At 39.7% G+C, this 21,968-nt stretch overlaps 1 protein-coding gene across 9 annotated transcripts in view; it reads left to right on the top strand.

Moving 5' to 3' along the window:
* Window positions 1–21,968, top strand: part of slc2a9l2 (solute carrier family 2 member 9, like 2) — a 110,270-nt gene that overhangs the window by 56,449 nt on the left and 31,853 nt on the right. For all 9 annotated transcript variants that reach the window (XM_053443191.1, XM_053443180.1, XM_053443157.1 and 6 more), the window contains 2 exons: window positions 3,632–3,733; window positions 4,468–4,543. In XM_053443191.1, the coding sequence (XP_053299166.1) occupies window positions 3,632–3,733; window positions 4,468–4,543 (178 nt within the window). The remainder of the gene's footprint in view (window positions 1–3,631; window positions 3,734–4,467; window positions 4,544–21,968) is intronic.

Genomic DNA, 21,968 nt, shown 5'->3' on the forward strand with positions numbered 1-21,968 from the left:
GTGTGTGTGTGTGTGTGCGTGCGTGCATGCGTGTGTGTGTGTGTGTGTATGTGTGTGATATTTTAGACACATTGATTTTAAAGCTCATCTGTCACAATCTTTCCATTAGCTTTGTATGCGTTCATGCTGTGGGTGAATTTTGCATCTCATTAACTCTGAATGCATCATTAATCATCAGTGACTCATTTATTCAACACTCTAGAGATCAGTTTATATCATTTATACTTTATTTATTCAGTATATATTCAGATGATTCTAACACAGCTAATATTACCCCTTTGTGAAACGTTATGGAAGAACACGCAAAACCTATTTTTTCTTAAAGCAGAAACGCTATCTGTTGAACTGATGCCCCCTTTCCTTGTGTCCTGCTGGGCTGTCGCCTTTTCACTGCAGCGTACTTGTCACTACACGCCGGGCTAACATACGAGAACCATGGTGTGTGTGCCACCACCCATTAAATCACACATATCCAAAAAGCCTTAAAGTAATAAAGACACATTTTAATCTACATGTACAGAATATTTTAAAAAGACATTCATAATTGCTTGACTCTTTAAATTTGTTTTCAATCATAATTTATTGACAAATGACTCAAGCATTTTCAAGCTTGAGTCATTTTTACGCCTGTGGACGTTGTCTTTACATGCTGTACAATTCTCTGCAAATAACTACTCCTCCAAAGGCAGGAAGACAATCTCTGATGTATTCAGCTATACTGACGGATTGAAGAGAATTGGTTTTCCATTAAGTACCTTGTTTAAATATTTTATCTTTCCACTAGAGACATCACAAATTCCCTCACAGAGGAGATCAAAAAATAAAGGAAGACATATATACAGACAGAGGGCATAAAAGACACAAAGGCAAACCTTAATAAGTAGATCTGGGCTGTAGTAGACCTCTGCTGCAGGCAGGAGCTGGATGATATAGAGCTCTATAGAACAGCTTTCAGTGAGTCAGAGGCTCATGATATTCTCCTGAGTTTCTCCTGTCAGCCCCCTGGTAAGAACTCTGGACAGTGTCCAAATGAAGCCATAAGAGATTATCTGGATGATTCAACATGAGCGAAACTAATAAACAAAAGAATTTAAATATCTCCGGATGAAAACGGGTGTTGATGTGTGATCTCTGAGCCCCTGCATGCTGCGCCAGCCCCTCGCCTGAGCGCTCCGAAGGTTTTCTTGTGGTTGAAAATGCGTTTGAGTCCTGCTGTATTCTTTACATGTTAAAGGAAAACTCCAGAAATACTCTGGACCCCATTGTACAGATGTTATATGTACGTCTTTGTTCATTAATTGTCATTGGTGTGACAAATAAACACTGCACCGTTATGTCAATGTGATTCCTGATTCACGTCCTCTCCCGAGGGTTTAACCAGGGATGGTGAAGGGCCAGTTGCGCCTTAAGCTTGGGCGACTCATCTTCAATGGCTCATCTGTTTCTTGATGTGATGAATAATGACCAGACACTTAAGTCCTGCCCGCTGCAAGGGGCTGCAGTCGCCATGTCTGACCTCCTTCACGTCTGCAAACAAGTGGGATATTGGATTGTGTATTTTGACGTTGAGAGAGAGTGGTCATTTGTGGTTCAGTGCTATTCCTGAGCAGCAAAATAGACTCGTTTTAGTCAGACCACCATCTGACTTAGTCACTGTTAGTCCTATTAACACGTGCAATAGACTACACAGAACGTTGTGTGTGTGTGTGTGTGTGTGTGTGTGTGAGAAAAAGGCCTATAAGGTTGTCCATAGACTCCATGTACACAGATGAGTGAACACAAGCTCAACAGAAGCAAGGACACACACAATAACACACTTTTATGTGTTTCAGTTTTTGTGACTGGTAAAAACACAACGGTCCTGCAATCAACTGACACTTCAGCTCTGTCCCTGCTCTTTAAGTTATAGGGTCGTACGCACTCACACATTTTCACACTAACACACACACAGTGGCTCGTAAATAGACAGCCTCTTATGCGTTTACAGACTTTAATGAGCTGCAGCTTTGCTAATGTGCATGGCATGAATTTGTGTGTGTGTGTGTTGGGGCGGGAGGGTTTGGAACAGCAGAAGTTACGATCTTGTTTCCACTTGATTAGGTTGTCCAGCCCCTCCCCTGCACCCCACATACCCACATATTAAAAGCCCCCTATGTGTCGTTTCCCACCCTGGCTCCACTCGGCAGCCCCACTGTAGGGGGACACGTACTGTAAAAACACCAGTGACCTTTTCCACAACCCTGTGAAATCCCACTGGTTTGGTGAGTTGAGGCCATGAATACTTTAATGCCCCGAGGCCATGGAGGAAGCAGACCTGCAGCTGAGGCTGGAGCTTTGCTTGGGGCTCTGTGCGGTGCTCCACTCTGGCTGTGAATGAGTCAGGTCTCCATGTCATGCCCCCATGTTGGGCAAGAAGGGACTGTGGAATTATTGATGAGCCGATTGGTATTATGGTACTATATGTATGAGTCAATCTTAATGTGTATTTCGCCGTGTGTACCATATAATGCATTATATATAGGGTCTACTTCACCACCAAATTTGTTTCAGTAGAATTTATTGGTTCCTTGAAGGGTTTATATGTTAAGCTGCCTCTGCCTTCAGCAAACCTTTGTATTAAAATTTATGTTTTCTGGATTGTGAGTAATGCTGCTATATATCACACACAGTGTGACTTAGAGAGCTAAGAAGCTGCACAACCTCCCAAATAGATGGTTGATATAGATCACAGAGCGATAAGTTTCATCTTCTTTGTTATAACAATTGGAAATGCTGACATTTGATAGAGTATACCTCTGCCAAGGCTAACACCCCATTTCCCAATGTTCAAGAAATATTCCTAGATCCCCCCCTTAATTGTATTTGCTCCAAAAGTTAATGGGTACTTCCTGGGCCCGAAACCCTCTCCCACCGATCCTCTGAAAATAAATCATGATGCGCCAAATTTCTCAAACTCAGAGATATTAGTCCCAAAAATATGTAGATGATTTTTTTTTTTATCTGGATCCATGAATTAGTGAAAAGGTTAAAGAACACTCTACCATAGCTATGTAAAAATACCATAGCTACTTCTACCAACTTTCATGCATGGTAATCCTTTGAGCAGTTTTTGCGATATCCTGAAAACATACAGACAAAACATAACTTCCTTGGCAGATGTAATTAGCGCTTATTTCAAATCAATAGCCAGGTAAATATGATTGTTGTAGTTCAGCAGGTATTTAGTTATAAACCTAATTGAAACTTTGACATGATAATGGATCAAAGTTTTCTGGACACCATGAAACTCACCAAATTCCATACAAACCCCTCTAACTGTTGGGAAGTTATGACTTCTGGGTCTTTTACAAAATCAGTACTGTTGCCAGCGTAGGGACACTGAATAAATGAGGACAAGTCATTCGATCTCCAAGGTCAGCCAGTTTCATCCCCTGGGGACCATAAATGTTTAAATTTAGTCTCGACAAAAGTTGACGGACCAGCTGACCATCTGCCCTCACACTGTCATCCCGAGTGCAGTGCCGAGTAGCAATATCTTAAGATAGCTCTGTGATCACACAACAGTGGCATAGTCAACCCTGGGAATGCGTCTGATATTATATAGCTTTTTTTGTTGTTGTCCCATCTCCAGGGTTTGGTGATAGAACGAATCGGCAGAAAGCGGCTCCTCATTTTTGGGTTCTCGGCCATGGCCGTGTTCTTCAGTCTCCTCACAGTGTTCCTCAATTTCCAGGTAAGCGGCTCTTACTGTTCGGCACTGAGCTCAATCAAGACACACTTCAGGGATGTATTGCATAGTTGCTCATCACTGAGGCCCAATTTGAATGTGAACAAATCCCTAAAAGGACTTCTACTCTGTGTCAATGTTGTAATTATACATGAACTCTGCAAAACATAATCTTAGTGACCATTTGGAGCTTTTAACAGTACAAGTCACCCATTGATGCACACATTCATACAACGCTTCTATACACAGCACTTTGTTTCTATCGCACAGTATCATACACTGGTGAAAGCCATCACAGGCAATTAATGGCTCGGTATCTTGCCCTAACACTTCAACATGTAGACGGGAGGAGCTTGGGATCGAACCACGGATCATCTGGTTAGTGGACAACCCTCTCTACCTCCTGATCCCATATTCACATATCATGATTTTCCTCATACAGCTTAACAAGGCGCAGCATCCTTTGCCCTTAACCCTCACGTGAGGAAAAACCACCAAGGTTCCCTCTCTCATGACGGAAAGAAGTGCAATAGATGTCACATGTAACAGAGCAGATCTTCACGATAACAAAATGAGAAACATACAAAAGAAACTGTCTGACAGAGATGAAGGGAGCAGAAGTGACGATTTACTAAATTATTTGTTATTATCCTGTATTTCTGGGGATATGGACTTTGAATAGAAGCAACCTAAAATATATGCTGACGTGCGACATCACCTCTGTGTCTCTCTTCTCTCAGGAGAGCGTGTCGTGGATGCCCTACCTCAGCTACATCTGTATCCTGGCTGTGATTGCGTCCTTTTGCTCTGGTCCAGGTAAAATCACCGACCTACATTTCCAGCTTCGATTTTTCATCGTCCTTACTCTTTTCCTAATTTTCCATAACAATCCTTCCTCAGCACTCCACTTCACTTGAAACTGCATTTTAAAGAGACTGAGAAAACACTTATATTTCTGTCAGATCTCTTAATTCCCATGTGGCCTCAGCTCAGTGGAATCGTTGATGAATAATCAGCATTCCTCAACTTTATAACTTGCAAGAAAGACACAGAGCTGTAATTGCAGGGTCTTTCATGATATTAAAACAACTGGAGTTTTCATCCAACTGGTGCGTCAGTAATTAGAATCCCAGTGGAAGGTGCTGCATTGTATTAGTGTGCCAGACGGGAGCCATACAGTATAACATAGTAGCATGACTCTGTATCCGCACTGTGGACAGTGTGAGTGTGCACAGCGGATCCTTGTGGGACTTTGACTTTGTTTCAAGGTGAGGCTCTGGCTGTCGTCACATATACATATAAGTACATTTTGGAAAGCTGTCTCCGCAGGGAGCTGTAATCCAATCAAAGAGTCCCGGGTATCAGGAGGAGATGAGCAGTATGTGGTGTGTGTAACAACGGACACTCTTCACAGTGATCGCACACAGAACAACTACTGGGTCTAGTTTTCCAAGCCCGATGGACATAGAAAGGTCAAACCACCATACACACACACTCACACACATATGAAATTGAAGGCGGCCTCTATTAAAACGCCATCAGTGCAGCTTTTCATTCATTGCCTTGCTCAGGTGCACTCGTGTGGGAATTGTTGAGGGAGGACAGATCATCTTGCGTTTATTTCCACTGCACGCCGATGATTTATGGCCTGTTGAGACAAACGAAACCCTCTCACTGCCGAAGAAGGTCGGGGGACTGGGAGGGAGGAGATGAGCAGAAGGTGCACATGAGGGATTACCCCAGTGGTGCTGCGAACATGCAGGTGGATAAACGAGGGGGCCACGGTTTCTCTCAAGTCATTTCACCATGCAAACAGTGGCATATCAATGTCAATAATCCAAACACCTCGATGATGTGACTCTGTAAAAGGGTTTTAGAAATGATGAATTAAAGGGCATAGCTGCAGTGTTTGCAGTCTTGCCGGCGTTATTGCTTCTCTAATCCGAGCCTGAAGATTTTACACCTTGCTCCAGTAAATAAGAGCATTACACAGAACACATGCCACAAAAAGCTGGAGAAATGGCTTCAAACGCTGTCAGTATTCTGTGATACAAGTTACGTGAGGGAGAGATTGCTGTAAACAATCTATGATCAGTTAATAATAATAATAATAATTTTGTTGTTTTTGCTTTTAAAAGGTACTCAAAGGCACTTAAAATGGTAGAAACAGTAACAGTACAAACAATACCACCTAGGTAACATTATAGCAGTTAAAAGACAGTTATTTTACATAAAAACAATTATGTTACATACCTAAATCACAGACTAAAAGCAGATTTAAAAAGGTGAGTTTTGAGCCCATTTATGAAGGAGGTGAGTGAGGGAGAATGTCTGAGGTGTTGGGGGAGACAGTTCCAGTGGGAGGGGGCAGCGATGGAGAAGGACCTGGCCCCCCAGGCTCGGTGCTCAGACAGGGTAACAGGGATGAGGAGGTTGGTGTTGGTGGATCTGAGGTTGCGGGTGTGATTGTGTCGGTGCAGGAATTCAGAGAGCTAAGAGGGGGCGAGCTTGGGGAGGGTTTTGCATGTGATGATGAGAATTTTAAACTTTAGTCTTTGTTGAATGGGGAGTCAGTGAAGGTTTTGAAGGTGGTTTTTGGTTACCATCAAATACCACATTTTTATAATGTTATAAGAGAAGTCAATATGATAAATATCAGTAAGGTTTTGTAACACAAAAATTATATTTAAAGAATATATTCATTTAATGACATTATTTGTAACAATTCTTCATTAAAATGGCAAAAAATGACTATACCTGTGTTACGCATCTGCTGTACCAGCGTCTTGGTCCGTCTCTGATGTAATCCCCTTCGAACAAACGACGTAGGATGCAGTAAAAACACTCTGCTAGCCAGTTAGATAGTCAGCAGTTTTTTCCTTCCATACTTTTTATTTATAATTGTTCATGTTTATTCAACTTTAATACCTCATCTGTGAACATGATTTGTGCCTGACTAGTGTCAGGCTACCGACAGTGGAGGTGACAAAACCCACTCCCATGATCCCATGCAGCTTTGCGACATCACATCATCTAACTTGTTTTTTGGTTAATGAGACCTCTCGTGGTCAGAGTCATGTAACCTACAAATTACTGATGTGCTCAACAAGTAATTGCAGTCATCTTAGTGATGAGCATTATTATTTTATCTCAAGGCGTAAAAAGACAACAGATGATTCTCTGTCCAGTAGTGACAATATAACAACAGCAGTTCTGTGGCTTTGGTCACAGTTCTGTGACATGAACATCTCATCTGTTGTGGAAACTTGTTCGTTCCGTCTGACTAAATCCTCATTACTTGAGATTGCTTGAGTTGTATTGTTACTGAGACGTATCCGGCCTCATTAAGCTGCAGCCTGGAGCTTGTGTGAGTGGTAAATCCAACACCTGGAGGAGAGGATCTTTGAGCAGTGGCATCTAAAATGATATTTACAGTCTGATTTGTTTGCGCAGTGAGGGCACGCTACATGCCTTACCATGCTGCGTTAGAACCCTGACATCGATAATTGGTGGACAAAACTGTGTTTTTCCATCTTTTTTATATTTTTTTTTTCCTTCTCCTATCCCTTGAACTTTTTTTGTGAGACTATACACGAAACTCTTTATGCCAAATTCTCCTTGATGTGTAAATATTTCTCTGCTGCTCCACTCTCTCAACAACCTTGGTCCCTTTCTGCCTCATCTTTGGCGCGTACTGTAAATTGTCCAGATGCAGCCGTACCGTACCTGCCCACTGGGCATCCTGGCTGACTCTCCTCCTCTGTGACACACCTACCTGCTCATGGAATCAGCCCCCCCCCAGGGTCATTGTTCTCCCTGTTAAGGGCGGCCGTAATCACAAATTCAAACCCTTCCCTGTTTGTTTTAAAGTGGTCTATTAAAACGTCCTTGTTTGTATCAAGTGATATCAATTGTAATTCTGATTTTATATTATATTTTACATTTTGACCTTTATAGTAAGACAGCATATTAGAGACACTTAAAGGGATGCAAATTGATTTCAATAATGCAGTTTTAATATTAAAAGAACAAAGTCATCATATTGCTAGATTTTTTTTTGTAAATATAGGGGAAGCTGTAATTTTATGTGAATAAAGTCGTACTACTACAAGAAAAAAAGTTAAGAGAATGAATCAATGATTGCAGAGGCAGAATATTAGTAATAGAACCACATTATCATTATCAAGTATCGCAACCTCAGAACGAATCAGCACGAAAGTGAGGAAAGAACCACATGGACTTGGAGGAAATTGCCTCTTTTGTGCGGGAAGCCATGTTTGGTGGTGGTTAACTTATCTGTGTGCTATTTAAGGGGTTTCGTAGATTCTCAAGACAAGATGATCCTAGTTCTCCTTGCTCTGTTTTTTACCGTCAATGAAAAAAAAAACCACTGTTATCTATGTGTTCTGTGTTTTTTACTCTAATGGTACTTGTATTTTATTTAATTTCACCGACTCTGCACTCTGCACTCTGCTCCCAGTCCAGCCAACCAAATATTAGGTACAAATATTTGTTAGGCTGTAAAAGTCAAACTTGTCACAGTGTCAGCAAAAATGTGAATGATACACGTCCCGAGTGGCCCACTGGTGCCAACTGTACCAGAGTGACCAGGGTCATAAGTGCCAAATCGAAAACTTTTTAGCAAATCAGTTTGTGTGCAGATATGCTGTAGTTCTATACAGTCGGTGCCAAGGCAACAGAATTCATCTACTGTATAAATTGGCATTGCAGAGACAACTTTGCTGCTCCATCCACTTCTGCTGTATATCTTGCATTATGGATACAATGCATCATTAGTTTTATTTAGCTGTTATCAAGCTTTGTCCAGAGATGCTTTACACTGAGAATAAACTACTACAAGATTGAGGTGGTCCGTCCTCATGAGATTCCATGAGAGCAATTTTCCAGAAGGTAACGTTTGAAGGACACTGGCCCCCTTTTTAATTTCTTCACTGTTTCTCTCCTTTGAAGAGCAGAACCAGATTTTTTTTTTCCTCCTCTCACACAATTTGGCAGGCGTACTGGAGGTCTTTGGCTTTGTGGCCGGCTGCTTTGTCAGTAAAATGATTACAGGCTTGAGTGAAACAGGTTAGATTAAAATCTGGATGCCGAAAAATGTAATTTACTTCCAGTCGTTTCTCACTCCTCTGCCAGACATTGTAAAGTTGTCATGGTCGGGTGAAGCCTGTTTTGGATGAGTTTGACTCATGTCACCTCAAAAGTAGAAACCAGCTTGTTTTAGGTTTGATGACGAAAGGTTTGTGTTGTTGTTTTTCAGTGGGGAACATGCAAACATTAAGAGAAATGTCAACCTTCTACAGAGCTGGTTGTGTTTTTGATGGATTATGTATATTATCTCTTGAGTTCAACTACTAAAGAGAGATAAGTATATAACAAATCAATTCTTGATCATTCACACACTGTAAATCTGACACAGTCATTGTCAATTTCATTAGTTGTAGCTGTGTAGTTTATATCTATGGCAGCCTTTATGCTTCTATGACTTCTAATCTTAAGTATTAACACACGGACACACATGACTTCTATCAGGTTCATCAACCTTTTAATACTTTATTGCTAAAAGTATTTAATCTCAATCTACCCATAATCTTAAAATGTAGACTTAATGTAGAATGCCCTTTTTAACAAGCCTTTCAAAGTGTTCAGGAGCTGTGTTTCTGAGGGGACCGGAGCTCCCTTTATCACAGCCTCTGGGTTTTCACACTTTGCAGACCTTTCAAAGACACCTATACGACACTAGAGGAAAGAAAAACACCATATATATTTCCTTTTAGGATAAAGTTTGTCCAGTGCAACAAGCAGGACCGAAATAGTTACTATTCTGAAAATGTCAAAGAAATGTGTGCCTGTCGTGTGGTTCACTGACAAGCTCCTACTCAGTGTCGCACTTCCAACTTTCAACAAGCAAAACTGCAGAGTGCAGAAAGTCAATTCAAATATATCTCTGCCCGATATTCGAGCTGCCATGTCTGAATACATGCCTGATCAAAATAATTCCAACTCTTCCTTGATATTTTTACTTTTCTCATTGCATACTGTAAATCTCACTTTAAGTAGACTTACATGCAATAAGAGACAAGGTTTATGTTGTAACCACGTGAGGAATTCAGTTCTCAGAATACCTTGATAATCAAAGTGAGCTTTACTTGTCTTATTAAATAAGACCCTGAATTGAGATATCCAGAAGTGTATATTTTCCCCTTTTTCTGGGAATGTTCTCACACATTAGCCCCCACATAATTGCTTAGTTATAATACCCCTACTTATTTATATATATATGTGGCTCGATAAAACAAGAGACAATCATCAGTAATATTTGTTGGCATGCAGCATGATCATTGCTGCGATAGATGTCTTTCATGCTGGGTCTCATCTCATCATGTTGGATTCAGTCTTGAGGGACACATCTGTGTCACCATCTTATCTTCATATGCCCCAGATATACAGCTGCAGCCACATCATTTCAACCCTTTTTTTTGCTAATGATGTGTTCTTTCCGGATTATATGTTACAGTGGTGCTATGAGATAAAAAAAACAAACCTTCAGGCTGAACGTGCTCTTTTAAATGCTTGCACCTGGGAGTTATATCCTAGGTTGGCACAGCCGCCACCTGATGATGGATCGCACCGGGGGCAGACTGAAACAATAATTCAGGCTTCTCGTCATCCACTAGGCCGGCCATTTTGTGGACTAACCCCATTTGTTGATGTACTAGAAAGCAGACTACTTATAAACCTGGCAAATATTTGTATCTGGGATAAGTCATAGCAGAGACCTGTGTAGATTAAAATGATTGTTGTGTCAGTTAGTTTATTAAACATTAGGTGAGGAGCAGTATTGTGCTTTTTATTAATTGACATTATCCAATGCAAAGTAGATGTATGAAGAGAGTGGCAGTAGCAGCCCTGCAGCAGCAATGGTGTGGACAAACATGCCTGCGAAACACTGTCACGGGCATGGAGGTAGACCTCATCGCCCTTGATGCACGAGCCCTGACAAATGATTCCTGCTAGTTATAGTTTACATTTGCCGTTGACGGCACAGGCCAAAACAACAAAACAACAAAAAATGTCCTGGTGTTCCAGATGACAAAAATAGAACAAGAGAGAAGACAATATTGAAAATACGACTAATAAATGTACAGTTTAGATTCACATTTACCTTTGTCACCAGTGTTTTGAATCACAGGCTGCAGCTTTGTATTTGTGTGGCTGCTTACTTGTTGAGATACTGTTGAGGTGAATGACAGGGTGGGTAAGTCTTTTGAATTTCATAAATAAAATATGACAACTCCGCAAACATTTCTTTCTGTCAGATAAAAAGAATAACGATAAAGTATAAAAATGTTATTGTCAAAAAATCCTGTTTCAGAGATAAACTGAATAACTAATGCCTCCTGTGAACAGGGTTTGTTGGTGTAGCCGTATATTCCCTTGTGTGGTAGAGGAACACATTGTGTCACATTGTTGTTTCACAATGAACACAATACACTGATGTAATTAATGACCACCCTATTAATGTGTTTTTAAATGTTTTTCAATGACTTTGGGTCTACTGCCTGAGGCCATGGATACCATGAGCCTATATGCACCAGGACTTGATGGGATGGATTAATGGTTGGTTTTAGACACTATAAAGATAAAATAAAACCCTTGACCTTCAAGAAAACTGCATTTTTGTCAGTTTAATCACTGTCATTTTTTATTCATCTTTATGGATATAGGTTTCCCACAAAAGTGTGCATTTAGTTTTAAATACAGTCTAGAGATTACATAAACACACACAAAGTAGAACTCGAGCCGAGATTGACAGACTGGAAAGGAGGTTGATATTCAGACCACTTCTTCCCCAAAATACTATTTTGAGCTCCAGTAAGAATCAGGGTGCGATGTGAACACATTATAATAAAGCTGTGTTATTGTGGAATGATAAATATGAGTCACAGATGGGCAGCGACAAGTAGAATGTGCTGCAGGAGTGGCCCGAGACATTTCATTTCATCCTGGTTTCCTTGCTGTTAATTACTGGAATATATTAGAACTAGCATACAATTAAGCTAGCCTCTTAGGGGGGAGTTATCCATAATCAAAGTTGTATATTATGAGTAAAATCACGATGATTTCATAGTAAAAGTCACTGCCAATGTTTTTGGCTGAACAGCCTGTTTATGACATGCACCACTCACACACATGACTTTAATTGGCATGAGCCTGTAGGTGTTTTCACACAGAGGCAGATTTTCATATGGTTTCAGTAGCATGATTGACAAGTGGAACTCCTCTGCCTAGCAGTGGAGCAGCAGTGAGGCATGATGCAGATTTGTCCAGTCCGGTTACCACCGGATCCTTTTACTGCTGCGAGCTGTAACTAGGACTCACCACATAGGTTCTGTGAAGCTTGTACAGCCGTCTCAAGGATGAGATCTGAACAAATGGTGAAGAGATCATGCTTTGAAGTTTCGGAGGAAGGAAATGGTGCATTACATTCCAAGGATTTATTTTCTGGATTTATTGGAAAGAAGGTGTGGTTTTAACAACTGACATTTAGGCTTTTTATCATTTTTATCACACTGAATTCTGTTGCCGTTTAAAACAAAGAAAACCCAACTGTGTTTGATTTATACTTGATTCAAAGATTCCTCTCCTTGTCCTCCTCCTCCCACCAGGATCACAATGTCATCTCATTAATTCTGAATTGCTGATTTTCTAGCCGTCTCTCTGGTTGAGTCACATTCTGCCACCTTGTCAAACCAGAGACATCATCTCCCTCCCAGAGCTGGTTCCCAACCCTTATAACGCTGCTGCCTATATATAAAAACTAACAGGACCATGAATAGGTAACAAGCTAATACATGATACAACAGCACCATACTATGAGTGTTTACTTTCTGATGCTAGTAGATATAGAGAAGAATCAGTCAGGAGGGATTAATAGAGAGAACAATGGTCTGTGGCGACCACAGGCAAAACAATTCCCTTTTTTGGGGTTGTCTGGCTTTTGTTTCTCCATTGTACCTGTTGTCACTTTAATTTGCACCAACGCAGGTGAGATTGAGTCTCAATACCTTGTGCTTCCTAAATGGAAAAGTTGATCCCTGAAGTTAAACTGACTTGGTGTTATACTGTGTCCATGAAGTGTTCCCTTCATTATTTCTAAACAGTGTATAAACAATCATTATAACAGCTGGAGTCATTGGTGTAGAAGAGATCACACCGACAGATGCAGGTCAAAAATAATTATTAATCTGCTGAAAGGTGAGAAGTGGTTTGAGATATATTATCCTGTAGTCCTCAGAGAGCTGTTCCAGCTGTTGAGCTTAATTAAATACATGCATATAAATTAGCAGCTTGTCGGTGTTCCAATGCAGAGCAGCAGAGATCGACAACTCCCTCAAGATTTACTGATGTGCTTTGGGAGCAGCAGTGTGTTGTTGACACAACAATTTAAAATCAAACCAGTTCGATTTGATCTTTCTCAGTGAGGCTCTGATGACAAACACCTGCAGCATGGTGCTCTTGAGTTTTACTGTATTACTGAGGAGCTGCAGATTTTGAAGACTGGGGTGGTATTGTTTCCGTCATGGATTTGTTTTGACCTGTTGTCTTATTTAGCAGGACTACATAAAAACTACTGGATGGATTAATATAAAACTTGGTGAAAGGATGTGGTATGTGTCAAGAATCAAGATTTTTTTTATTGTCAAATGCACAACAATAACATTAAGCAGTCGCTGGCAATGAAATGCTTGAGTCACAGGCTCTCTTCTAGCAATGCTCAAGTAATAACCCCAAAAAATTAAAATAACATAGAAATAGTATAAAATAGAATAATATACAATATCAAAATTTTTAAATAGAAAATAATATATATATATATATAAATATATATATTTACAGATGAAGACAAAAATAAAGCAATAATAGTGCAATTTGTGCAATAGTGAAAGTATGCAAATATGCAAATAAGCAAATATGCCACGGTGCTGATTTGGTGGAGTTATTGCAGTTCAGAGGAGTTCAAAAGTCTTATGGCCTGGGGGATGGGAAGAAACCATTAAATAATGTTGCAGATCAGACACTGCTAATGTCATGCATGCCTCTCACTGCTTTATTTGTATCATAGCACTTTAGGCCATGTGGCAGAGAAGACGTGATGAAACAGATGTCAAATAACTATATACAAAGATACAAGTTAAAAAAAAGGACAAATTACTATTCCTTTGGTTTTGCCGTTACGACCAGCAATGTTCTTCTCAGGTATTTGATAGATTGTTGATGTAGACGTTATCGCCACCCATTGGCCCAGGATGCTCATTTGAGCATTTGTGGTGGTTTTTGTGAAGGAGATATTTTGTAAAATGAAAGTTGTGTGGATGGAGATTTTCTTTTTGAAATGGACAGGGTCCTATGCATTTAGAAAGTATTTACAGTAGTGTAGACGATTTGAGTTGACTTGTTTATCTTATATGATGTTTGATGTATCCAGCCTGATAGTGACTCAAATTATGAGGTACTTTCACCTGACTTTAAAAAGATATGACATCATTATCATGATCATAAATGTGGTCTGTTTGATATACTATATGGATTGTAATTCTCTGGTAATCACTGAAGGCAACACTTATCTCAGCTTGTGTCTCACTCCTGGTGCCGCTCCATCATGGTTTATGGTCCTGTAGATGTTAATGACAACAGTGGCTCAGTGGTAGTTGCTACGACATGAGTTATTTGGATTTATTTCTCAGCCCATGTGCTTCCTCTGTGGACCTTTCACATCATTTACAAGATTTTATCTACCTATTGTTATTTATTTACTTTTCTTGCTTAGCTGTCAAAGCACTTTGTATACTCTGTTTTTAGAAAGTGCTATACAAATTAATTTATCATTACTATGATTTAGAAAAGGAAGCTACGATACTTTCTTAACATCCAAAGTGAAGACTGCAGAATAGTTGATAAAGTGCTTTATCAAGTACCAGACCTCCCTTTCCCTTTCAACAGTCATGTTGGGCCAATGTAGTTGGAACACTAAAACCTTTTTGGTGGGGATATGTTGCCTAAAGATATATCATTGAAATTGAACAGTAACAGGTCATTCATTAACATTAAAGGAATCTCTGGTGAGTTATCAAGTATTAAATTAGAGCCTGTTGATCACAAGCTTGCGTGTATTTAATCGGCTAATGCTGCACCTTGCTAGATGACCCTACATGAATTTGCAATTTTTAGGCCTCTGCACAGGCGACAGACCCTTGGCCAGAGGCATTACACTTTTGGGTTGACATCCGTCCATCCCATTTAGGCCAACATAATGTATAAAGAAAGCTTTGAGGCGATTTAGTCAGATTTGATACAGTTCAGTGTGACTCAAGGATGAACTCATTCGATGTTGGTGCTCAAAGGTCAAGGTCGCTGTGAACATTGTTTTGCCTTGTGATCACAAAACCTTAGTAGGACCAGAGTATCGCAATGTAACATTTACTATGATCCACGTATGCAAATTTACAGAATAATGTCCTTTGGTCTTTCGCTGAGGATTCTGTGTTTGTTGGCACAATATTAACCATTTATCCGTGGCACTGAAATAAATGGCATTACCTTGGTTGCTAGTAGCAGTTGGCACCGTTACACATCTTCTTCAAAGAGCCCCTATAAGGCATCACATGTATGTTAATGGTGACATGTTTGAATAAAGTTGAATCTAGTTTACAGGAATCCAAACGCCCGCACCGACATGCATAGATAAGAATGACAGAGGTGAAATGAAAAGGATGTGGAAAAGGACGTTCAGTCCACGTGATTTGATACAACCGTTGTGTTCCTACTGTATGTGGATGTTTGTTCAGCCAGTCTTCGCCTGCTCTGTCAACAGTGCAAAGGTAGCGTGGAGAAAAGCACTGCGGCGAACACAAGTGCTATCAGGCACAGTGCCCACATTGAGCAAGGTATCGCCTTTTCACATCTAATCACAATGTGTAATTGGTGTGTGCTGATGTCACGCCTGAAAAAATATTGTAATTAATCCTGGTCTCTCCTTTATCATGTAAAGTAGAGATTAGACTTTTGCAGAGGATAAACACGAAAATCACACGCTCATGCTGCCATGCACCTTCCAAGCTTAACAACTTAAATGTGTGCATTGATATTTCGGTTGGTTTGTTGTGTAACTCGAGGCAGCCTGTGCATAAAGAAGCATCGCATAAGCCCATATTCTTCCTCAGGTCGCTTTGTGTTTTCTGCTCGTCTCCTTCCCTTCATCTCTTCCCTTCAGTGAACCCTGAAGATGAAATGTGTGATCCCAAAAGAAAGCGAGTCCCCACTCCTCCTTAGAAAGTAAACAAGGGCGAGGGATCAATCACAGCTTCCACCACTCACAGCCAAGAAAGAAAATGCTGTCACAAAGTGTTCTTACTTTGAGCAGACGATCATTGATCTCTATAACAGAAGATGATAATTAGGTTCTCCTCAAAATGTCAATGTAAGTCATTCTTTGAGCTTAGTTATCCTGTGAGGGATTCATTGTTGTCCTAATGTTTTCATCTGTCCCTAATTAACATAATCAAATCTTCTTTAAGCTTTGTCTTTGTTTTTGTGGCGACATTTGTGCAGGGCAGCTTAATCAATAAAGACGGAGCAGAAGATCTTCAGAGGAAACTTTTAAACATTTTAAATTTAAATGTCAAATTACATTAGTTGTTGGGGTGATGGGTATGTTTATACTGCTCTGTAGAGTGCTTATGTTTATGGGTCAGACACTGTATACCGTGTCCCATACAACCCACTGCAGTGAAGAGTTGGATTTACAAAAAAAAACAAGCCTGTGCTGAAAAGGAAGGAAAGCCAAAACTTACTTCCAATTCTTTAAACGAATTGAAATTGAATTAAAATGTGTTGATGTTCATGCAGCTATTTTATGAATTCTCTATTTGATTTGAGGAAAGGTGACATCCAGGAGGAATTATCTTAAGAAATATGATTTTAAGTGAAACATAGTAACCTTCACTCTGTTTTCTACCTGGGTGATCCTCTAGCCTAATCAGGGGCGGGGAGCTGCTCTGATCAAGGACCAATTTTTTGGATCATACTTTGCAGATCTTATTAAAATAAGATAAGGTAAAACTTTATTGATCTACACACTGGGGAAATTCAGTAAAACACTCATATCATATAAATCTAATGTGATGGCAGGGACTGCTTTTCTTTGGCGAGACATCTGATGACAGATGATGATGAAACTAACATTTTTCTCAAACAAATCCTCCCTTTCATAATGCCATGCACGGAGTGCAAACCGAGTAATTCCCTCCTCTTGTCAAACTCTGCAGTATTCCCACATACAAAATGGCGGGCTGAGTGCCCTTTGTTATATCTGTTTCCTCTCAAGTCAGTGAGAAAAACATCAACACATGAATGATCCTCTTTTGCCGTGTCTTTGAGAGTTTCTTGAGTATCTGGTGCCAAATCAGCAATCTGCTCTGCATTTGCTTTTTTGTGACCAACTGACTCTTGTCTGTGTCTGTTGCAGCAGCTCCACAGCAGTAACATCAGGGCTCCTGCACCAAATCTCACTCACCGCTGGCTTGTCTTTTAATTTGATGGAAACTTAATAAAAAACCTTCCGGGTACTTTTTCCTGCTGCCTTGATGCTTGTCAGCGATGACATGTAACAGCTGTGTTTCATACCCCCTGACTGACATGTTTCATGAGATTTGCTTCATGTCCTGCATCACATCCAGTGATCTCACCATTCAGTGTCAACAAACACAGTAAAGTATTGTCCATCATTCACCCTCCATTGGAAGGAATGGTCTCATTCATCTGTTGTAAATTCTGAACGAAATAAAACTTAAATTTTTCATATCCCTCCTACAATGGATTTTGTATAATTTGAAGACAGTTTTCTAAAACATGTTAACAAAATCACCAAATATAAAATAATATTTTACCTCTTACTTTGCTGCAGCTACACACACAAATGTAAGCAGTGCTGTTGATACAAGTAGAGACCCTGATATCAATTATTCTCTGTATTATTGCTAGGGTTGCAAAGGGGCGGACAATTTCCGGACAATTTCCGGAAACTTTCCAGAAACTTTCGATGGGAAGATAAGCTCGGGAATTAAATACGCAAATCAAATGCTGAGCAATAAAAACATCATTCAAAACACTATTTTAAGGATGTATGGAATGCAGCATATGCTGCAAGTTGAAGTTCAACCCTCCAATGTCCTTTTTTACATCACATGCACAGATAATTCCCAGCATCCTGCACACTACAGCAGCGCCATTGAGGCCTGCTGTAGTATGCTGTACTAGTATGGTAATTTTCGTTGATATTACTGGGGAAAATATATTAGAATGCTGATTGAGGATGGTTCATCTGTTCATCTAGCCTATTTCTATTCATTTATCCATCAATTGTAAAATATTTTTACAGACGATCTCTGGAATTGCATTCGTGTTTTTTACAAGCTTTTTTCTCATCTTATTCTACAGAACAATGCCACGTGCACTATCTCATGTGTGGAGACATTTCACCCCAGCCGATGTAGAAGGAAAGGCTGCGTACATTTGCAAATACTGTGCAAAGGCTCAGAATGACACAAAGATGCAGAAGCATAGAGTCAAGTGCCCAAAGTTTCCTCACGGCTCAAATCAGCCTATAACAAAACAAAATGTTTATATCTATGCCTGTATATGACAAGGTACATATAGTTAGTATAAATTACCCACAACATCTCGTCTATTCCTGTTAATTCCCGTATATTCCCTTATATTCCCGTATATTCCCGTTAATTCCCATGGAAAGTTTCCAACTTTGAATATTCCCGAAATTTTGCAACCCTAATTATTACCACTAATTCTTCCATGATGAAATAACCTACACGATTATAGGCAGCTGGCATCAGTACATCACCATTTTGGCCCCCCCTAAAAACGTTACCTTAAACTATAGCCTTCAGTCTTTGTATGCTGTTGGATACTGACAAGGTCAAGGCAAGGTAAATGGACACTTTACACTGTGGTTTTGTTTTTCCTCCTGCAGGATCAGGACGGCCAAAAAAATAACCCCACCTGGTGTTTCTGAATGGCATTTGTGAGATGAAATGCAAATGATATTCTTTTGTGCACCATGTTAAGCTGTGTGCAGTGGAATATTGAAAATCAGCTGAAGCAGTCACTATAAATACCTATTGTTCATTGTTATATTTTAGAAGGAAATAATTGTTTTTTTCCCATCAAATCACCCTGAACCCCTCACTGTCCTAATGTTAATCGTGGCTTACTGTGTAATCGTGTTTACAGAAGATCACAGCACACAAATGCTCCCCCCATGGCTTTGTTTGAATTGTTATCGCTTTTTAATACATTTCCCCCTAAAACATTTCCACCAGCATTCAAATTAAATAGCTTGAATGAATACTACTGTTCCTATATGGTTCTGATTGTTAGTTGATATTTATTTATTAACTCAAAAAGCAACTTATTCAAGTTGAGAATTTTCAATGAGCTCTTGAGGCTGCTTTTATAATTGAGTTGCTCTAATGCCATTGTAGTTTTTGAAGACGATGAATAAACACTAGCATTTTAAGACATTATGGACATATACAGCGTTAATCAAATCAGAATCAGGAGAGCTTAGTTCTTGCCAAATTCTACATCTTGTCAACATTTGCCATTTTCTAAATCTAATGTTGGAGTCTCTTTTAGCACCGAATCACATTATACACTGTTAAGAAGCCCCACCCCCATTAATGTCACTGAGTATGGACACCCAGCCCAAGCCTGTTGGGATCTCTTTATGTTATGGGTAGGTTCAGGTTTAGGGTCGACTTTACTGCCTGTGAAAAATCTTGAAATGATGTTCAGGTCAGTCACTTTTGGCTGAGCAGGTTTTCTTAACATTGTCAATGTCTGTATCAGGGAAAACAAGCAGTAATCATGCATGTCAGGGATAGGTAACACAAACTCAGTGCAGATTAAATTTACTTCATCAGGCTCTGGTCGAGTTTCGACACAAGTTCGGTGATTGGATTCGGCTCTGGTTCAAACATGAAAATGCGGCTCTGATCTCTTAAAGAATCCTTAGCGTTTTAGCTTTCTCATAGCTGGAGCTAAACCGAATTATATAAAATGTCACTTAACAAATGACACGCAGATACACAAACAACATTAAAAGTAGCTGTTAGTTATTTGGATTGTTTTGTAAAACTACAGTAGCAGGAGAGAGCTGCAGTTTTGTAGTTGATATAAGGAATAAAGTGGCATAGCATTTTAACGCTAACACTTCTCCTTCCTCATAGCAGGAGCTCCTAAATTGTCACTGAGAAGCTTGCAATGCAGTAGCAGCCTTCTGTCGACACTGAGAGACGTTTTCTAAATACACTCAGGTGCGTCAAATGAAATGATCACCCACATTTGGCTTCGAAATCGGAGGTTCATTCATATGTTGAATCTATTTTTCCTCAACATGATGATTGGGTAATAGATTTTAACATGCATGGTATTGGAGCTTTTCGGGCAGTGAAGGAAATCACAGCTGTTGTGTCACAAACATTCAGTTGTGTAGCTGTGATAAAGCATGATAACGTTCTGCCAGTTCTGACCATGAGGCCATAAACGTTGGTGAATGCTGTGCACGGAAATTTGTTTCCTCCTGTGAACGAGCATTACGATTTTGTTTTCAGTCACTGTGTTCAGTTTGGTCACGACAGACCATATGGTGTCACAATTAAATCCCTGTTAGTGCTGCAATGCCAGTATCGTTTCCCCTGTGGGTGTGTGTGTGTGTACAGAATGACTCAACAACACATAGATGGATTTTTATCCAACCTGCTGAGAATGTTTCTTTGGAGAGTATCTCCAGATTTTCCGAGCCGATCAGAGGTAAAGATAAAAAACAACTCAACATTTTTAAAGATATCCTTGCAATGCCCATAGATTTACTGAAAAATAAATAGAAACAAAACAAATGGGTGAATTAGAAACATTAGTGCATCACAACAAAGGAATAATGATTAAAAGAAAATATCAGTTTTGCTGAAATAAACAAATCGTCAAAATGAAACAATACATACTTTTTAAAATAGTAATTTTTCCCATTTAATTAAATGATTATATAGTATATGAATCATTGTATAAGTAAAAGGCGGCACTGTGGTTTACAGGGCCACAGAACAAGAAGGTTCTCAGTTTGAATCCCACTTTACAAAAATATGTTGGGATTAGGTGAAGTGACAACAAATTGTCTATAGGTGTAAATATGAGCATGAATGGTTGTTCTTCTCTATATGTCGGCCCTTGATGGACTGGCGACTAGTCCAGGGTGTTCCCTGTCTTTTGCCAAATGTTAGCTGAGATTAACCCATATATGCACTAAAAATCTAAAGTCTTAGACATCGAAAAATAATAGTAATAATAAAGTATAGTAATAATTTAATTTAGCAACCACTAACATGTAGATACGATCTACATGTTATCGTAAATCCATCATTCATCATATAGTTTATATATAACCATTCTATAAAAAAGTAAGCTAGCCTAATTGGGTGATATACAGCTGACAGGAAGGTTATGCTTCTGCCTTTCGATGGTTTTCATTAGGTGGCGTATTAACTCAGCTCTTCTGGAAAGAGAAAAGGCCATAGCAGGAAGAAAGACAGAGAGAAAGAGCTGACAAATAGCCCTGTAGGTATCAGACAGAAGATCACTGAACAAGATGGATCACCTTTCACCTGGCAGTGTGGACATAAACACATATTGGACAGCCAGACATGCTGCTGAGAGAGTGAGCAGATAATGAGAGATACCAGGGGTGAGATGTGCACACGTCCTGACAAGAGTGGCAGCTGCCGCTTCTTCGGAGCCACAAGCAAAGTACACAGGGACAGAAGTGATGAGGGGAACCTCTGTGGAGTGAAATCAAACCAAAGTGAAACCTAATGAGGTGTGGCAGACAATATTGGAGCTAAACTTAATTAGATGAACAAAATAATGAAGGAGGAAGTACTATAGGTTTGTGAAAAATGGTCTTGTGCACCTGAACGCAATTGCATGTGGGTGTGTTTGCCTCTAATCATCTTTTACCAATTTAATTGTTTTTTATTTATCTTAATCCATTTTCAGTCAGAACTCTACCCACGGTTTGCTTTTCAAACATGCACCACCCAGCGGGATCACACAGCAACAAATTCATTGCATCTTAAATCCGCTGCGCTCA

Source organism: Pleuronectes platessa, chromosome 2 (assembly GCF_947347685.1).
Source record: "Pleuronectes platessa chromosome 2, fPlePla1.1, whole genome shotgun sequence".
In the NCBI taxonomy this organism is placed as follows: Eukaryota; Metazoa; Chordata; class Actinopteri; order Pleuronectiformes; family Pleuronectidae; genus Pleuronectes; species Pleuronectes platessa.